The sequence below is a fragment of the Halichoerus grypus genome, chromosome X (assembly GCF_964656455.1).
Source record: "Halichoerus grypus chromosome X, mHalGry1.hap1.1, whole genome shotgun sequence".
NCBI classification, from domain to species: domain Eukaryota; kingdom Metazoa; phylum Chordata; class Mammalia; order Carnivora; family Phocidae; genus Halichoerus; species Halichoerus grypus.
The window spans coordinates 30,289,742-30,308,688 of NC_135727.1; the positions used below are offsets into that span (position 1 = coordinate 30,289,742).

At 43.2% G+C, this 18,947-nt stretch overlaps 1 protein-coding gene across 1 annotated transcript; it reads right to left on the reverse strand.

Moving 5' to 3' along the window:
• Positions 1 to 71: 71 nt before the first annotated feature.
• On the reverse strand, positions 72 to 17,353 carry AKAP14 (A-kinase anchoring protein 14). Its single transcript, XM_078064905.1, has 6 exons — positions 17,343 to 17,353; positions 17,020 to 17,186; positions 16,825 to 16,916; positions 3,105 to 3,284; positions 790 to 842; positions 72 to 156 (listed from the first exon to the last, which is right to left on the reverse strand). The coding sequence occupies exons 1-6, from the start codon at positions 17,351 to 17,353 to the stop codon at positions 72 to 74; spliced, it is 588 nt and encodes a 195-aa protein (XP_077921031.1).
• Between the last annotated feature and the right edge of the window lie 1,594 nt (positions 17,354 to 18,947).

Consider the following 18,947-nt stretch of genomic DNA (forward strand, 5'->3'; position numbering starts at 1 on the left):
ATCGTATTTTTAATACATTCTGATTAGAAGTCCAATCCTAAAACATTCTGTAAGAATTAGACACAATTGAATTAGAAGGAGATTGACTCCATTAAAATATTTTTGGCCTCGATAATATCCCTCAGCCATTTTTCTTGAAAGCGAGTCATTCCTGGTCTGCAGAGGAAGAAAAACAAACATATGAAAACTTTTTAACATAAAACACTGAGCCAGGGATTCCCTGTTTATTCTGTTACATTCCTAGTGAGTAAGAAGTCTTTTGAGGGTGGGGAGCAAAGGTTGTCTCTATTCCATAGGCCCAATCAGTAAAAGGATTAATGAGTTTATATGTAAAGATTCTCTAAAAGAGCTGCTGTACAAATAAAAGATTATTATATAGGACTTAATTCCATGTGACTGAAGTTTCCCATAGAAACAATAGACATGACCCACTTTGCCCCCACCATCCTTTAGCAGTTAATCCTCAAGTTTCTAATTACTGAAAAATGAGACATTAAAAATTTTTTTCTAGAACAATGGCAGAATCCTTTCAGCCCATCCTAATGGGGTGGGTGGGCCAAAGAAGGAAAGTGACCATTACATGAGTTATCTGTGGCTATGCGCCCGCTAGGTTCCTGGGGTGTGATGACCTTTGCCCACCACCCTTTTAAAAATAAGTCTCCAGGGGCATCTCGGTGGCTCGGTCAGTAGAGCATGTGACTCTTGATCTCAGGGCCATGAGTTCTAGCCCCATGTTGGGCATAGAGATCACACACACACACACACAAAAAGTCTCCAAATGTTCATTACCTGTGAACTAACGAAAGGCCCTCAAAGATATAAAAGACCTCAATGGGCATATCCTAAGAGAGAAAAGGATAACTGTTAGCTTATACCAATCATACCAACTCGTAATTCCTTCCATCCCTACACTTGTCCATATGTATACTCTTAAGTTTCTAGAATTCATCCTCCTTACTGGAATGTCTATAGGTGGTAGTTCTTTGTCACTTCAAATCTCTGTTCCCCAAAAGATCTTTTTGGCAACAAATACCTGAAGAATCTCTGCAAAATTGGAAACAAGTCAGGAAAGGCTTGTGCTCCTCATGAATAGTCATTTACCTTCTTTTTATGTTCCACTCTACTCGATGGACAGTATTTACCTCTTAGGAGTAGGATAAGAATGAAATAATATAGATAAACACGGTTTGAAAACATTTTTAAAGCAGCATAAAAGTGGAGGTTGTAATATTGTCTCAGGGGTCTCCACCCATGCTCCCTTCCAAAATTATATGTGGAATTCAGAGCAAGAGCCCTTCTCCTAAGCCCTCAATGTACAGTCTCTGGTCATGGTCTTGCTTACCTCCAGCAGCCTCACTTTCCAATCTCCAACCTTGCCAGTTAGCAAGACAGCTGATGGCAGGATAGATGACCAGGAGGAGTGAGAGCTCCACGTATTTTACCTTTTTACATGATTCCAGGTTCAAATACATAAGTTTGTAGTAGGATAGGATAAATATAAGACAGAGTTGGCTCACCGTGTAGTCCTCTGTGAAGCTCTGGAGGCAGACCAAGCCTCAGGTAACTTCTGTGACAGAATGGGCAGCAAGGGGGAAAATAACGTGTGTATGTCTGCTGTATTCCAGGCACTATGCTTGGGACCAGACCTGCTCCTCTGATGACCCAAACCCTGGATTTGTGGATGTTACTTGGATTCCTTTCACACAAGCTATCAACATACTTCATATTCCTGGTCTACCTGGTTGGCTACACACAGTCATTCCTTCAAGTATTTATTGAGTGCCTATTACTTGCCAGGCCTCATTTTACAGCAAAACAAAAATTCCTGCCTTTGTGGAGCTTATGTTCTGGTAGGGGGAACAGACAATAACAAGATAATAAATTACATAGACTATCAGAAGGTAATAAAGTGTTAGGGAGAAAAAGCAAAAGCATGGAGGAAAGAATAAAAGTGTGACGTAGGAGGTGAGAGCAGGATATGCACATACCTAGGGGAGAGTTTTCCAGTCAGAGGGAACAGCAGGTGCAGAGGCCCTGAGGTGGGACTCTACCTGGATTATTAAAGAGTCGCAAGATCACAGCTGGAGGAGAGGGAGGGAGGGAGGAGGAGGAGGAGGAAAGCAGAGATAGCAAGAGACCAGGTCACGCAAGGGCCTACCAGGCCCTCACTACTCAAAGTGTACTCTGTGGGCAGGCACACACCTGGGAGCACCACCTGGGAGCTTCTTAGCAATGCAGAATCTCAGGCCCCACCCCAGACCTGCTGAATCAGAATCTTCCTTTCAACAAGATCTGCAATTAATGTGCATGCACTTTGAAGTTAGAGAAACACGTTGGAACATTTTAAACAGAGCGGAGTGACATAAGTTCATTTTATCAGGCTCACTCTGGCTGGTGGCTGCTATTTTGAAAAGATACACAATGAGGGCAAGGGTGGAAGCAGAGCGACCAGTTAGGAGGCTATTGAAATGATCTTGGTAAGAGATGATGGTGTCTTGTACCAAGGTGGTAGAAGTGGAGTGGTAAGAAATTGTTGGATTCAGGACCTATTTTTGAAGATAGGGCCAATAGGATTGCTAATATGTTGGGTGAGGGATGTGAGTCAAGGATGATGCCAAGGATTTGGGCCATGAATGGAGATGAGAGGTCTGCGGGCAGGTCAGGTTGGGAAGGGAAAATTGGAAGTTCAGTTTTGGATACAAGAAGTGAGATGTTTATTAAACATCCAAGTGGCAGAGATCTGGGCTGGAGATGCAGATTTGGGAAGCATAAGCTAGAGGTGGCATTTAAAGTCAGGAGACGATAAGATCACCAAGGAGAGGAGTATAGAGGACAGGTTCGAGGCCAGTAGAGACTGAGAAGGAATGGTCAGTGAGGCAGGAAGGAAAACCCAGATAGTGTGTGGTTCTAGCAGCCAAATGGAACATTTCATGAAGCGGGGAGTGAGCAGCTCTGGCAAGTGCTGTAGATTGCCCAGGCGAGATGAGGACAGAAATAGGACTTAAGTTTTACAAAGAAGGGGTCATCAATGACCTTGACGGGAGAAGTCTCCATTTTCCTGGAAGTCTCATCTAAGCGAACGGGGCAGAAAAGGAAGAGCTTACTAGAGGTTTGTTTTTGATGATCTTGATGGTGAAGTAGGCAGAGGCGGTGACTTGTAGCATGGGTTTCTTAGCAGTTGGGATGCTCCAGCGCACACAGTAGTTATAGTGGTAGCTGTGAACCAAGTCCTCCTTCTCTATAAACTCTACGTAGTACACCCAGCGGTTTTGATACTCCCAAGTCTGTTTCATATAAAAGAGAAAGAACACACAGAAAAGCAAACTTTTTTTCAAGTCCTCTAGGTAAAGGCAACAACACAGCAGTAGGGGTTACAGCCCAGCTTTGGGCATCCATTTCTAACATTTTTGACTGGGATTCAAACTAGAGTCAACTCCCAATCTGTCTCCACAAGTGGAGGAGAGAAAAGGTAGAGCCGACATGAAATGAGTGAATAATGCAACCTCCCTGGAGAGCGGGCTTTGGAACCCAGAGGCGCACAGTCAGATGTGTAGGCGCACAAATACACCCCACGCACGCATACACACTGACCTCCCGCCAGACCCTTACTTGGGAGGCAAGTTTGGTTAGTTGGAGAGTAACTAGAAAGGGATTGGAACATGTGTTCTGCGCACTCCTCTTGGGAGGCCTGTAGATGTCACTGTTGAAAGTAATGAGGCTGATTTCACAAGCTGTTTTTGAAAATCAGGCTCACTTCAATGCAGCCATCGGTGGTATATAAACTAAGTTTAGAAAAGGAATGAGTCAGGCACTGGGATCATCCAGATCCCTCAGATCCCTATTTTACCCCCTTGGAGAAATTTTTCTCTCCAAAGCATGAATCTCACTAGTGCCTAGGGCCCCCAGAAGTCACAGTGCAGCCCCGATTCTCAGTCCAGTGCCTTGAACGCTGTAGGTATTCAACAAGTTCAATTCAACTGAACCCCCTTGGGTTGGCTATTGGGGCACAGGAAGCTTCCACATCAAAAAAAAATCCTGAATTTAGTTGAAGGTCCACAGAAGGAAGGAAGTGGGACAGTCTAACAGTTTCAGTGATGTGAGGAGGAACAGTCGGAGGGAGATGGCTAAAAGATTTCAGGCCCTCTAAAAAAAATTTTAAAAGTAGGTTGGCCTTCTGCCTCAGCTTACTTTCTTTCTTTCTTTCTTTCTTTCTTTCTTTCTTTCTTTTTTTTAGAAGATTTTATTTATTCATTTGAGAGAGACAGACAGAGAGAGAGAGCACGAGCAGAGGAGAGAGGTAAAGGGAGAAACAGACTCCCCGCCGAGCTGGGAGCCCGATACGGGGCTCGATCCCAGGACCCTAGGATCACGACCCAAGCCCAAGGCAGATGCCTAACCATCTGAGCCACCCAGGAGCCCCAGCTTACTTTATTTCAAACTTATACCCAATTGATTGTTTCAGTCAGCCAGACAGGAGCACCAGACTCTAGATTCCCTGGGATCAGAATTGTATTTTACACAGATTACACAGATTACACAGATTCCTTTTATGAAGGAGCCTGCTACTTAACCCTTTGCGGGCCATTGGAGCGTGGCTTTCTTTCCAACCTTTCTATATGAATATATTTCTTCAGCCTTCATGTTGAATCTGTCAGACAATCAAAGACTTTGTACCATCGGAAAGGGCCCTAGACATCATTTAGGGAAGTCCCTCCCTTTGCAGATGAGAATATTGGGGCCTAGCCATGGGAAGGGACAGTCCAACGCAACAGTGGGGACTGGGACCCAGGGCTCCCAAGCAGCCCGCTCAGTGCTCTCTCCCCCCCACCAGATGTCTCTGTTCTAAGATTCTCTTCCTCTCAATTTGGTGTCCTAGAGTTTTTTTTTTCTTTCTTTCGTGAACTAAGGCAGCCTTAGACACATTAAATTCAGCCATCTCCATCAAGCCAGTTTCCCCATTTTTATCACTGTTCAGGCAGCCGACTCTTACGTAGCTCCAGTGAGTATGTGTTATCCTTGTATTTTGTAATTTTTACATAACATTGCTTCACATACTCGCTTCCAGGAAACAATATCTCATTGTGCTACTCCACCATGGATGGCTTAGCCAATTGGACACTCAAAATCAACAGGCATCTGGAAGTATATGCACAAAACTGTTATCAATGGTAAGTGACCCTTGAGGGAGTAGAACCGGGTATTGTGGGGGTGGAAGGAGAGCTTTCCTTTTCTGCTTTGTGTCCTTTTGCTCACTGGGGATATTCCTTTTTTTATATAATGTCTTATTTTATCATAAAAATAACTTTAGGGGTGCCTGGGTGGCTCAGTCGTTAAGCATCTACCTTTGGCTCAGGTCATGGTCCCAGGGTCCTGGGATCGAGCCCCGCATTGGGCTCCCTGCTCGGCGGGGAGTCTGCTTCTCCCTCTCCCACTCCCCCTGCTTGTGTTCCCTCTATTGCTGTGTCTCTCTCTGTCAAATAAATAAATAAAATCTTTTAAAAAAATAATTTTAACTGGGTGTTAGGCGTTGGGGATTTTCCAACTTTTCTCTTAGAAAGAACTTATTTGTATATTCATGTTGCCAGGTTGTGTTCCTTAAGAGAATAAACAAATTGTGCCCATTGGCCGTGTGTAAGTGTACCTCTTCCCTCTCCAAAACACACGAGCCTTTGGACATCAGGTTTAATCATTCTTATTCACATTGTAATACCTTAAAATCTTTTGAATTTGCATTTTTCACTGATAGTAAAACTCTGCATTATTTTTGTCATCAAAAAGAAATTTTCAGGGGCACCTGGGTGGCTCAGTTGGTTAAGCGTCTGCCTTCGGTTCCGGTCATGATCCCAGAGTCCCGGGATCGAGCCCTGAGCCCTGCATCGGGCTCCCTGCTCAGTGGGGAGTCTGCTTCTCCCTCTGCCTCTCCTCCCCACTCATGCTCACTTGCTCTCTCTCTCGCCCAAATAAATAAATAAAATCTTTAAAGGAAAAAAAAGAACTTTTCCTATTATGATGGCCAAAGTATATCAGACCTGTGATCAAAACTTCATTTTGCTGCTTAATCAGAAAGACTTAGGACAGGGGTGCCTAGGTGGCTCAGTCGGTTAAGTGTCTGACTCAGTTTCAGCTCAGGTCATGATCTCAGGGTCATGGGATAGAGCCCCACAATGGGCTCCACACTCAGGGCAGAGTCTGCTTGAGATTCTCTGCCTCTCTCTCTCCTTTTGCCCCTTTCCCCACTCATGCACGCTTTCTCTTCCTAAAATAAATAAATAAATACAGTCTTTTTAAAAAAAAAAAAAGAAAGACTTTGGACAAATAGTCCAACCTCTCTGAACCTTGGTTTCTCATCTGTAAAATTGGTACACTGATGTACCTACGTGCAGGTTCATTGTGGGGGTTAGGTGAGATCATGCATGTGAAGTGCTCAGCGGTACTTGACACATAGTAATGCTCAGTAAGTGCTAACTACTAATTTGGCATCCCCTGGTGTACAGTGGACTCTGGGAAATCTGCAGTAAGCTTGAGAAAGCTCTCCATCAGAAATGTCTGACACTTAGGGGCGCCTGGCTGGCTCAGTCGTTAGGCGTCTGCCTTCGGCTCAGGTCGTGATCCCAGGGTCCTGGGATCGAGCCCCGCATCGGGCTCCCTGCTCAGCGGGGAGCCTGCTTCTCCCTCTCCCGCTCCGCCTGCTTGTGTTCCCTCTCTCACTGTGTCTCTCTCTTCAAATAAATAAAATCTTTAAAAAAAAAAAAAAAGAAATGTCTGACACTTAAATGGCAGGCTTGACTTCTAGGGCTCAGTGCATTAGCAGGGCTGGGAACAAGGTGATTTCATGTCAGTAGCTTTATAGAGCTTTTAACGTTTCAGTTACTTTCTACTTTCTAATCATCTTATCCTCATAACAGTCCTACACAGTTCATCTGTGAAAAATAATGGTATGGCGAGAATAAATCTGTCCGTGTAATCAACACATATTTTAGAGCATCTCTGTGTACCTGAGCTTTATAGGGGCGGGGGACAGAGAATTGAATAAAAGCCTCTGCCCTCATTGACTATTTGATCATTGACTATTTGGAAGAAAGGCAAAGGGTAAGTAAGTAAAATCTCGTATCTTAGGTAGAGCTGAATACTAAGGGAAAAAGTAAATCAGAGGAAGAGAATGGGTTGCAATTTTAGATGAGGTGGCGAGGAAAGGCCTCAGTGAGCAGGTAGAATTTTTTTTTAATTGAGCTGCAGTTTCAGGTATATGACATAGTGATTGAATACTTATGCACATTATGAAATGATCACAATAGGTCCGTCACCATACAAAATTATTACAATATTAATACTATTTGCTGTGCTTTTCCTCTGTGTGACTATTTTATTTTATTTATTTTTAAAGATTTTATTTTGAGTAATCTCTGTGCCCAACGTGGGGCTCAAACTCACAACCCCGAGATCAAGAGTCACACACTCCACCAACTGAGCCAGCTGAGCGCCCTGTGACTAGTTCATTTTATAACTGGAAGCTCGTACCTCTTAATCCCCTTCACTTGTTCCACCCAAATCATACCCCTCTCCCCTCTGGTAACACCAGTTTGTTCTCTGTATTTGAGTCTGTTTCTGTTTTGATTTGTTAGTTCATTTGTTTGGTTTTTTAGATTCCACATGTAAGTGAAATCATATGTTATTTGTCTTTCTTTAACTTCACTTCTTAGCATAATACCCTCTGGGTCCATCCATGTTGTCACAAATGGCAAGATTTCATTCTTTTTTATGGCTGAATAATATTCTATTTTATATATATCACATCTTTGTTATCCATTCATCTATTGATGGATGCTTAAGTTGCTTCCAATCTTGGCTTATAGCAAATAATGCTGCAATGAACATGGGGTGCATATATCTTTTCAAGTTAGTGTTTTTGTTTTCGGAAAAATACGCAGAAGTGGAATTGCTGGATCATATAGTATTTCTATTTAAAATTTTTTGAGGAACCTCTATACTCTTTTCCATAATGGCTGCACGAATTTACACTCCCACCCAACAGTGCATGAGGCTTTCCTTTTCTTCACATCTTCACCAACAATTGTTATTTCTTTTTTTTTTTTTTAAGATTTTATTTATTTATTTGAGAGAGAGTGAGAGAAAGAGCACAAGAGCGGGGAGCGGGAGAGGGAGAAGCAGACTCCCTGCTGAGCAGGTAGCCCGACGCGGGACTCGATCCCGGGACTCCAGGATCATGACCTGAGCCAAAGGCAGTCGTTTAACCAACTGAGCCACCCAGGCGCCCAACAATTGTTATTTCTTGTCTTTTTGGTATTAGCCATTCTGACTGGTGTGAGGTGATATCTCATTGTGGTTGTGATTTGCATTTCCCTGATGATTAATGATGTTGAGCATCTTTTCATGTGTTTCTTGTCCATCTGTATGTCTTCTTTGGAAAAATTTTCTATTCAGGCCATCTGCCCGTAAATGAATTTTTTTTTGTGGGGGGTGTTGAGTTGTATGAGTTCTTTATATATTTTGGATATTAACCATTTATCAGACCTATCATTAGCAAAATATCTTCTCACATTTAGTAGGTTACTTTTTCATTTTATTGATGGTTTCCTTTGCTGTGCAAAGGTTTTTTAGTTTGATGTAGTTGTAATTGTTTATTTTTGTTTTTGTTTTCCTTGCCTGAGAAAAATATTGCTAAGGCTGATTTCCAGGTGTTACTTCCTCTGCTTTCTTTTAGGAGTTTTATGGTTTCAGGTCTTACATTTAGGTCTTTAATCCACTTTGAGTTTATTTTTGTGTGTGTGGTTAGAAAGTGGTCTGTTTTCATTTTTTTTTTAAGTGTTTATTTGAGAGAGAGAGCGTGCGAGCGGGGGTGGGGGCAGAGGGAGAGAATCTCAAGCAGACTGCACTCTAAGCGCAGAGCCTAATGTAGGGCTCGATCTCACTACCCTGAGATCATGACCTGAGCTGAAACCAAGAGTCGGACATTCGACTAACTGAGTCACCCAGGCACTCCTCCAATTTCATTATTTTGCGTGTAGCTGTCCAGTTTCCTTAACACCTTTTATTGAAGAGACTGTCTTTTCCCCATTGTATACTCTTGCCTCCTTTGGCATAGATTAATTGACCATATAAGTGTGGGTTTATTTCTGGACTCTGTTCTGTTCCTTTGATGTGTAGTTCTGTGTTTGTGCTAGTACCATACTGTTTTGATTACTATAGCTTTGTAGTATAGTTTGAAATCTGGGAGCATGATACTTCCTGCTTTACTCTTCTTTCTTAAGATTGCATTGATTAATTGAGGTCTTATGTCATTCCATATAAATTTTGGGATTATTTGTTCTAAAATGTAAAATTGCCATTGGTATTTTTATTGGGATTGTATTGAATTCTATAGATTGCTTTGGGTGGTATGGGCGTTTCAACAATATTAATTCTTCCATTCCATGAGCATGATATATCTTTCCATTTATTTGTCATCTTCAGTTTCTTTCATCACTGTCTTATAGTTTTCAGAATACACGTCTTTCAACTTCTTGGTTAAATTTATTCCTAGGTATTTTATTCTTTTTGATGCAATTGTATACGGGATTGTTTTTTCAGTTTCTCTTTCTGATAGTTATTAGTGTATAGAAACGCAACAACAGATTTCCGTATGTTAATTTTGTATCCTGCAACTTCATTGAATTCATTTATTAGTTCTAATAGTTTTTTGGTGGAGTCTTTAGGGTTTTCTATATATAATATCATGACATCTGCAAATAGTGACAGTTTTACTTCTTCTTTACCAATTTGGATGCCTTTTATTTCTTTTTCTTGTTTCATTGCTACAGCTAGGCCTTGTACTATATGTTGAATAAAAGCGGCAAGAGTGAGCATTCTAGTCTTGTTCCTGATCTTAGAGAGAAAGCTTTCAGCCTTTCACTCTTGAGCATGATGTTAGCTCTGGGTTTGTCATATCTGGCCTCTCTTATGTTGAGGTATGTTTCCTCTGTGCCCACTTTGTTGAGAGTTTTTATCGTATTTGAATGTTGAGTTGTGTCAGATGCTTTTTCTGCATTTATTGAGATGATCATATTATTTTTATCCTTTATTTTGTTAACATGGTGTATCACATTGATTAATTTGTGTATATTAAATCATCCTTGCATCCCTGGAATAAATCCCACTTGATTGTGATATATGATACTTTTAATGTATTGTTGAATTTGGTTTGTTAATATATCATTGAGGATGTTTGCATCTATGTTCTTCAGGGATATTGACCTGGAATTTTCTTTTTGTGTAGTGTCTGTCTGGTTTTGGTATCAGGGTAATGTTGGTCTCATTGAGTGATTGGGAAGCATCCTTTCCTCTTTAATTTTCTGGAATAGTTGGAGAAGGATAAGTATCAACTCCTTTTTAAGTGTTTGGTGATGGGCACCGGGTGGCTCAGTCAGTTAAGTATCTGCCTTTAGCTCAGGTCATGGTCCCAGGGTCCTGGGATTGAGCCCCGCATCAGGCTCCCTGCTCCACGGGGAGTCTGCTTCTCCCTCTCCCTCTGCCTCCCCCCTCATGCTCTCTCTCTCTTATGCTCTCTCTCTCTCAAATAAATAAATAAAATCTTTAAAAAAAAATAAATGTTTAGTGAAATTCACTTGTGAAGCCATCTCGTCCCGGACTTCTTTTGTTGGGAGTTTTTTTGAGTACTGATTCAATTTCATTATTAGCATTTTGTCTGTTCAGATTTTCCATTCCTTCTTGATTCCAGTCTTGGAAGATTGTTTCTAGGAATTTATCTATTTCTTCTAGGTTGTTTAATTTGTTTGCAACAAATAATTTTTCAGACTAGTCTAGTCTCTTATAATCATTTGTATTTCTGTGATGTCCGTTATAACTTCTTTCATTCCTGATTTTCTTCATTTGAGTCCTCTCTCTTTTTTTCTTCATGAGTCTTGCTAAAGGTTTTTCAATTTTATCTTTTCAAGGAACCAGCTCTTAGCTTCATTGATCTTTTCTAATGTTTTAAGTTTCTATTTCGTTTATCTTCTCCTGATACTTATTAAATCCTTCCTTCTACTAATTTTGGGCTTTGTTCTTTTTCTACTTCCTTTAGGCATAAGATTAAATTGTTTATTTGAGATTTTCAGATTTCTTGAGTTGGGCCTATAGTGCTATAAACTTCCCTTAGCGTGGAGTCTGCTTAAGTTTCTTTCTCCTCCCTCTGCCCCTCCCCCCTCAAATAAATAAATCTCTTTTTTTTAAGATTTTATTTATTTATTTTTAAAGATTTTATTTATTTATTTGACAGAGAGAGAGATAGCGAGAGCAGGAACACAAGCAGGGGGACTGGGAGAGGGAGAAGCAGGCCTCCCGCCGAGCAGGGAGCCCGATGTGGGACTCGATCCCAGGACTCTGGGATCATGACCTGAGCCGAAGGCAGACGCTTAACGACTGAGCCACCCAGGCGCCCGATTTTATTTATTTATTTGAGAGAGAGAGAGCACACACGAGTGGCGGGGAGGGACAGAGGGAGAGGGGGAATCCGACTCCCAGGTGAGCAGGGAGCCCGATGCGGGGCTCCATCCTGGGACTCTGGGATCATGACCTGAGCCGAAGGCAGACGCTTAATTGATTGAGCCACCCAGGCGCCCCTAAATAAATAAATCTTTAAAAAAAAAACTTCCCTCTAAAACTTCTTTTGCAGCATCGCATAGATTTTGTACGGTGTTTCCATTTTCATTTGTCTCAAGGTATTTTTTTATTTCCTTTTTGACTTCTTTGTTCAGCCATTGATTGCTTAGTATCATGTTTAGCCTCCAGGTGTTTATAGTTTTTTTCCAGTTTTCTTCTTGTAATTGGTTTCTATTTTCATACCATTGTGCTAAGAAAAGACGCTTGATACGATTTCAGTCTTCTTAAGTTTATTGAGACTTGTTTTCTAGCCTAACATGTGATCTGTCCTGGAGAATGTTCCATGTGTACTTGAAAAGAATGTGTATTCTGCTGTTTTGGGATGGAATGTTCTGGATATATGTTAAGTCCATCTGGTCTAATGTGTCATTCAAAGTCACTTTCCTTATTGGTTTTCTGTCTGGATGATCTATTGATAGTAAGTGGGGTGTTAAAGTTCCCTACTATTACTGTACTACTGTCAATTTCTTCCTTTATATTTGTCAATATTTTCTTTATATATTTAGGTGCTCCTGTGTTGGGTGCATAGATGTAAATATACAAGTCTTATATCTTCTTGTTGGGTTGACCCCTTTATCATTATATAATGCCCTTTGTCTCTGGTTACAGGTGTTGTTTTTTTTTTTTTAAGTCTATTTTGTCTGGTATGAGTATTGCTACCCAGGTTTTCCTTTTTTTTCTCTAATTTGCTTGGAATATCTTTTCCCATCCCTTCACTTTCAGTCTGTATGTGTCTCGAGGTCTGATGTGAGTCTCTTGTAGACAGCATATAGATGGGTTTTGGTTTTTTATCCATTCAGTCACCCTGTGTCTTATGATTGGAGCATGTAGTCTATTTACATTTAAAGTAATTACTGCTAGGGGCGCCTGGGTGGCTCAGTCGTTAAGCGTCTGCCTTCGGCTCAGGTCATGATCCCAGGGTCCTGGGATCGAGCCCCACATCGGGCTCCCTGCTCCACGGGAGGCCTGCTTCTCCCTCTCCCACTCACCCTGCTTGTGTTCCCTCTCTCGCTGTGTCTCTCTCTGTCAAATAAATAAATAAATAATCTAAAAAAATAAAAAATAAAGTAATTACTGCTGGGCATGTACTTATGATTAGTTTGTTAATTGTTTTCTGGTTGTTTTTGTAGTTCTTCTCTGTTCTTTCTTCCCTTGTGATTTGATGACTTTCTTTGTTATGTTTGGATTCCTGTGTCTTTTGTGTGTCCGTTATAGGTTTTGGGATTGTGGTTACCAGGAGGTTCATCTGTAATGCACTATGTATATATCGCAGTGTATTTTAAGCTGATGGTCACTTAATTTGGAACACATTGTAAAAGTGCTACATTTTCATTCCCTCCTATTTTATGTAGTTGACATCATATTTTACATCTTTTTATTTTGTGTATCTCATAAGTAATTATCATAGCTATAATTGATTTTACTACTGTTGCCTTTTAACCTTCATACTAGCTTTATAAGTGATTGATCTACTGCCTTTACTATATGTTTGCTTTTACCAGTGAAATTTTTTCTTTTGTAATTATCTTCTAATTATGGCCTTTTCTACTTAAACAAGTCCCTTTAACACTTTTTGTAATGCTGGTTTAGTGGTGATGAACTCCTTTAACTTTTTTTTGAGAACTCTATCTCTCCTTCAGTTCTGATGGATAACCTTTTTTTTTTAAAGATTTTATTTATTTATTTGAGAGAGAGAGAATGAGAGAGAGCACATGAGGGGGGGGAGGGTCAGAGGGAGAAGCAGACTCCCTGCCGAGCAGGGAGCCCGATGCGGGACTCGATCCAGGGACTCCAGGATCATGACCTGAGCCGAAGGCAGTCGCTTAACCAACTGAGCCACCCAGGCGCCCTCTGATGGATAACCTTGCTGGACAGAGTATTCTTGGTTGTAGGTTTTTCTTTTCAGTACTCAGAGTGTGTTGTGCCGCTTCCTTTTGGCCTGCAAACTCTGCTGAAAAATCAGCTGATCGCCTTATGGGGGTTCTCGTATACGTAACTATTGGTATTCTCTTGCTGCTTTTAAGATTCTTTCTTTATCTTTAATTTTTGGCATTTTTGTTATTATGTGTCTTGGCATGGACCTCCTTGGGTTCCTCTTATTTGGGGCTCTCTGTGCTCCCTGGACCCAGGTGTCTGTTTTTTTCCCCAGGTTAGGGAAGTTTTTAGCTATTATGTCTTCAGATAGGTTTTCTACCCCTTTTTCTCTCTTTTCTTTCTGGGACCCCTATAATGCAAATGTTGGTATGCTTGATGTTGTTCCAGTGGTACCTTATCCTACTCTCATTTCTTAAGAATTCCTTTTTCTTGGGCGCCTGGGTGGCTCAGTTGGTTAAGCGTCTGACTCTTGATTTCGGCTCAGGTCATGATCTCAGGGTCATGAGACTGAGCCGCGCATGGGGCTCCGCACTAGGCAGGGAGCCTGCTTGGGATTCTCTTTCCCTCTCCCTCTGCCCTACCCCCACTTGAGCTCTCTCTCAAAAAATAGAAGTAAAAATATTTTCTGTCTCTTTGTTGAAGTTCTCACTGAGTTCATCCATTCTTCTCCCAACTCTTGTCCTCTTGTGAGCACCTTTATGACCATTACTTTGAACTCTTTATCAGATAAATTGCTTATCCACATTTTTAGTTCTTTTTCTGTGGTTTTGTCTTGTTCTTATTCCTCCGTCTCCTCATCTGGTCTGACTCTATGTGTTTGTTTCTATGTATTAGGTACATCAGCTCCGTCTCCTGGTCTTGAAAGTGGTGGCCTTATGTAGAAGGTGTTCGGGGGGCCCAGTAGTATAATCACCCCTCATCACCAGAACCAGGCACTCCAGGGGTGTCCCACGTGTGGGCTGTGTGCACTGACCTGTTGTGGCTCAGCTGTGACTGCTGTGGGGGGCGCTGGTGAGTGGGGCTGGCCCTTGCCCCCCTCCCCCCAGCTGCAATGCCTCGTAGTGACTATTGTGGGAGTGCTGGTAGGTGGGACTGGGCCCTCCCACCCCCGGGGCATGAGTTGCTTTGGAGGGACACTGGTCTTGGCCAAGGCTGCCCACGAGCTGTGGCAGGGTGGTAATTGCTTTGGGGAGATGCAGGTCCCAAATGAGGCTGCCTGGCAGGGCCAGGAGCTGCTTTAGCGGGCCACCTGCCAGGGCAGGGTCGGTAGTCCTAGCAAGGTGGATGGAGAATGTCAGAACTGGTACCGACCAGCACCTTTGTTCCCAGAGAAAGTTCCTACAGATCCCTGCCCCTTTGGCACAAAACCCTAAAAGTAGCTGATCAATCCCCGTCACATATAGTCCAGGCACCTTTCAAACCACTACCTCTGGGCTTGGGCTCCGAGAGAGTGTGATAGGGTGTGGGTCCTTTAAGAGCAGAGTCTTGGTTTCCTGTAACACTCTGGCCCTCCCCTGATTTTCCAAGCTCCTGGGATGAAACGCTGCTGATTTTCAAGGCCACATGTTGGGGGGGGGGGTTCATCTTCCTGGCGCAGTCTCCAGGGTGGGTGGTGCCCAGAGGTGGGGCTTGAACCTCCCGCTTCTCAGGGAGTGCCTGCGCGCCTGTGATTGCGCTCCCATGTGTGGGTCGCCGTGCAGGGGTTTAGTTCCCAACTTTGTCTCGGTCCCTGCTCCCCTTCTTAATGTGGCTTTTTCTTTATATCTTTAGCTGTGGAAGATCTCTTCTACTAGTCTTCAGGTCATTCTCAGAGTGAGTGAACAGGCGGCATGTTAACGAAGATCTCAAGAGAGGTAAGGCCCGACCCATGAGAACAGATCGGAACAGATCGCAGGGGAGAGGGTTCCAGGCAGACAGCCCTGCATGTGCCAAGGCCCTGAGGCGGGAGCGTGCCTGGCAGTTGAACAGGAAGGAGACAGGTGTGGCTGCGGCAAGGACGGTGAAAGGGGAGAAGGTAGAAGGTGATGACCCTGAGCGATAAGTTGGGAGGGAGGAGGGGACTCAGATCACTTCAAGCTCTGCAGCCCCTTGTCAGGACTGACTTTTGCCTTTTATTCAGAATAACTGGTGGCATTGTTGGGGGAAATTTTTCTGCTTGTTCTGTGTCCCATTCCAGTCTGATTCACAGACCCTGGGTGCAGTAGGCAGAGGCTTTTGCCCAACTCCAAAGGGAGACGTTCTCCAGAGCAAGAAGGTCCAAGAGTAAGTAGTACTTTGCGCCATTCATCATCATTGTGCTCTAGGGACCCCTTGTAATTGAAATGTGCCTGCTGGGGTATGAGAGGGTGTGGAGCCACCTCACTGCCACCCGACGGGGCCTTCCTAGGGCCTAGGAAACTGCCCTTGGGGCTGTAGGCTGTGATGGGCTGGCCAGAGAAACAGAGACAGCAGGAAGCTTCTCCGAGGGGTGGGGAGTTTGCCTCCACGGGTTTCAACTCATCTCTTTTTTTTTTTTTTTTTTAAGATTTTCTTTATTTGAGAAAGAGAGAGAGAGTACAAGCAGGGGGAGCAGCAGAGGGAGAGGGAGAAGCAGGCTCCTGCTGAGCAGGGAGCCCGATGTGGGGCTCGATCCCAGGACTCCAGGATCATGACCTGAGCGGAAGGCAGACGCTCAACAGACTGAGCCACCCAGGCGCCCCCCCCCCCTTTTTTTTTCAACTCATCTCTCTTCTGAGGAAATACAGTGAGTGGGGATTTCAGGCCATTTCTTAATCCACCTCGCCAGTTATGCAAAGCAACCCAGGGCCTTCTCTCCAAAGCTGCCAGGATAAGCCACACAAATGGGTCCGAGCCAGGCACAGGCGGAAAAGGGAGAGGAATTCACAGGCATGCACATCATAATGTGTGGACATTATGTTCCAAAACCAAATCAGAAAGATCCATCGGCATCCCCTCTGTTCATATGAGATTTCTAAAGTTGGTGATGGAGAATTCCCGTTTTGGAACAGTAGCTCCCTCCTTTGGCCACTAGGCCCCCACTTAGAGCACCAGCATGGGAAAATGGCTTAACTGGGAGTATCAGATTTTCCGAGGGAGATGTAAGGTTAGGATGATACAAACCGGGAAATACGATGGTGCCTTTCACCGTCGAACCATACCATGGTGAATTTGGAACCCAGATGGGGACAATGTTTACTTAGTCACCTTTGAAATCACCTAGGGTTTCCGGGTTTTAAACTTTTCATTGTTCCTCGCCCTTGTACACCAATCTGGAGTGGTCAACTAACTTACCAGAATGAACTCCTCAATTTGCTTATGGCCCGTTTCTGCTGTGAATTCACCGTGTGTGACCCATTTGATATTTTTGATGGGCTTTTCTTCTTCTGCAAAAAAAAAAAAAAAAAAAAGGTGAGAATTTGTTAGTTGCCTGGTAGTGTGGCATTGTTTAATGGGCTAGTCCTTCACACCTGCAAGCAGGATTACTACCTGCCACAGTCTTAACAGCAGCACTGACGGCACTCTTCACTACCGCTAATGCTAGTTCATTCAGATTGCCATTGTCTTCTTCTGTGTCTGTCTCCTGGCTTGTAGGACTTGGATCCACATCCATCTTCTGGATTTTGAAATCTTCGGTCCCATCCATTTTCTTTTGCCTGGAAAAAGAAACTCAAGAAGTTATCTCTTGCGCATGTGGCTACACACTCATCTAAGTTCAGACCACCGCTTGAAGGATAACAAGACGTAGGAAATGGTTGTTGCCTCCAGGGGGCAACAGGGGCTTAAGGGTGGGGATAGGAGTGAGGCCTTACGCTTTATCCATTGTGCCTAGCTTCAGAGATCTATTTTTCCTGAAAACCAAGGATTTTCAGATTTTTTTTTTTTTAAAGATTTTTTTATTTATTTGACAGAGAGAAAGCCAGCCAGAGAGGGAACACAAGCAGGGGGAGTGGGAGAGGGAGAAGCAGGCTTCCCGCGGAGCAGGGTGCCTGATGCGGGGCTCGATCCCAGGACCCTGGGACCATGACCTGAGCCGAAGGCAGACACTTAACGACTGAGCCACCCAGGCGCCCCGGATTTTCAGATTCTTATAACCATGAACAGTTTAATCAAGATGTAGTAGAATGAGGGGCGCCTGGGTGGCTCAGTTGGTTAAGCGACTGCCTTCGGCTCAGGTCATGATCCTGGAGTCCCTGGATCGAGTCCCGCATCGGGCTCCCTGCTCGGCAGGGAGTCTGCTTCGTCCTCTGACCCTATCCCCTCTCATGTGTTCTCTCTCTCTCATTCTCTCTCTCTCAAATAAATAAATAAAATCTTTAAAAAAAAAAAAAAAAGATGTAGTAGAATGAGTCCTAACTTCTTTGGAGTTCTAACAATATTGATTTCTAGTTGAGTCTTGAATAGAACCTCAATCCCTGCTTAGGCAACTGAAGGCACATGGCTCTCTTTTTTTTTTAAGATTTTATTTATTTTATTTGAGAGACAAAGAGAGAACGCACGCACAAGCAGGGGGAGTGGCAGAGGAAGAGAGAAAGAGCAGACTCCCCACTGAGCATGGAGCCCGACCACAGGGCTCGATCCCACGACCCTGAGATCACGATCTGAGCCAAAAGCAAGAGTCGGATGCTTAACTGACTGAGCCACCCAGGCACCCCAATTTTAATTCACTTTAAAGAACTATGTGCCCTGGGGCGCCTGTAGCTCAGTCAGTTAAACATCGACTCTTGATTTTGGCTCAGGTCGTGATCTCAGGGTTGTGGGATCAAGCCCTGTGTTGAGCTCTGTGCTCAGTGGGGAGTCTGCTTGAGATTCTCTCCTTCTTCCTCTGTCCCTCCTCCTGCTCGTGCTCTCTCTCAAATAAATAAATAAATCTTTAAAAAAGATAAAGTGAATTAAAAATCATCAGAGGCAATACAGCATAGAAGGGGGTGGATTTTCAGTTTTTCTCTTGGATTCTCCAGGTGTACAAATTATATCATCTGCCAGAAACTATCATTTTCTTACCATCTTTTTTCCTAAAATATATAGTTCCATAGTATTCGCTTTGGTTAACACTTCTGGAGAAATGTTCAGTGAAAGTGAAGGTAATGTTCCAAAACCAAATCCTTTTGTGTCTGACTCCAGTGGGTGTGCTTTCTGCTGTTCCATCATAAAGTGTGATGCTGGTTTGTGGTGAGAGATTTATCACGTCAGGAAACTGTTTGCTCCTGTTTTAGTAAGAGGTTTATCATAAATGATCGCTGAAATTTTCCAAATGCTTTTAACATCTATTGAGACTGTGAAACTTAATAGTTACTCAGGCTGTGAACAGGATTCATCCCAGCGCTAGGACTCTGCGCATTTTCCGTCTTTTCCTCTTGAGTCTTGGATTCTCTGTCTTTCCCGGCTACTAAAGTCTCTTCACTTATGAGAAATCA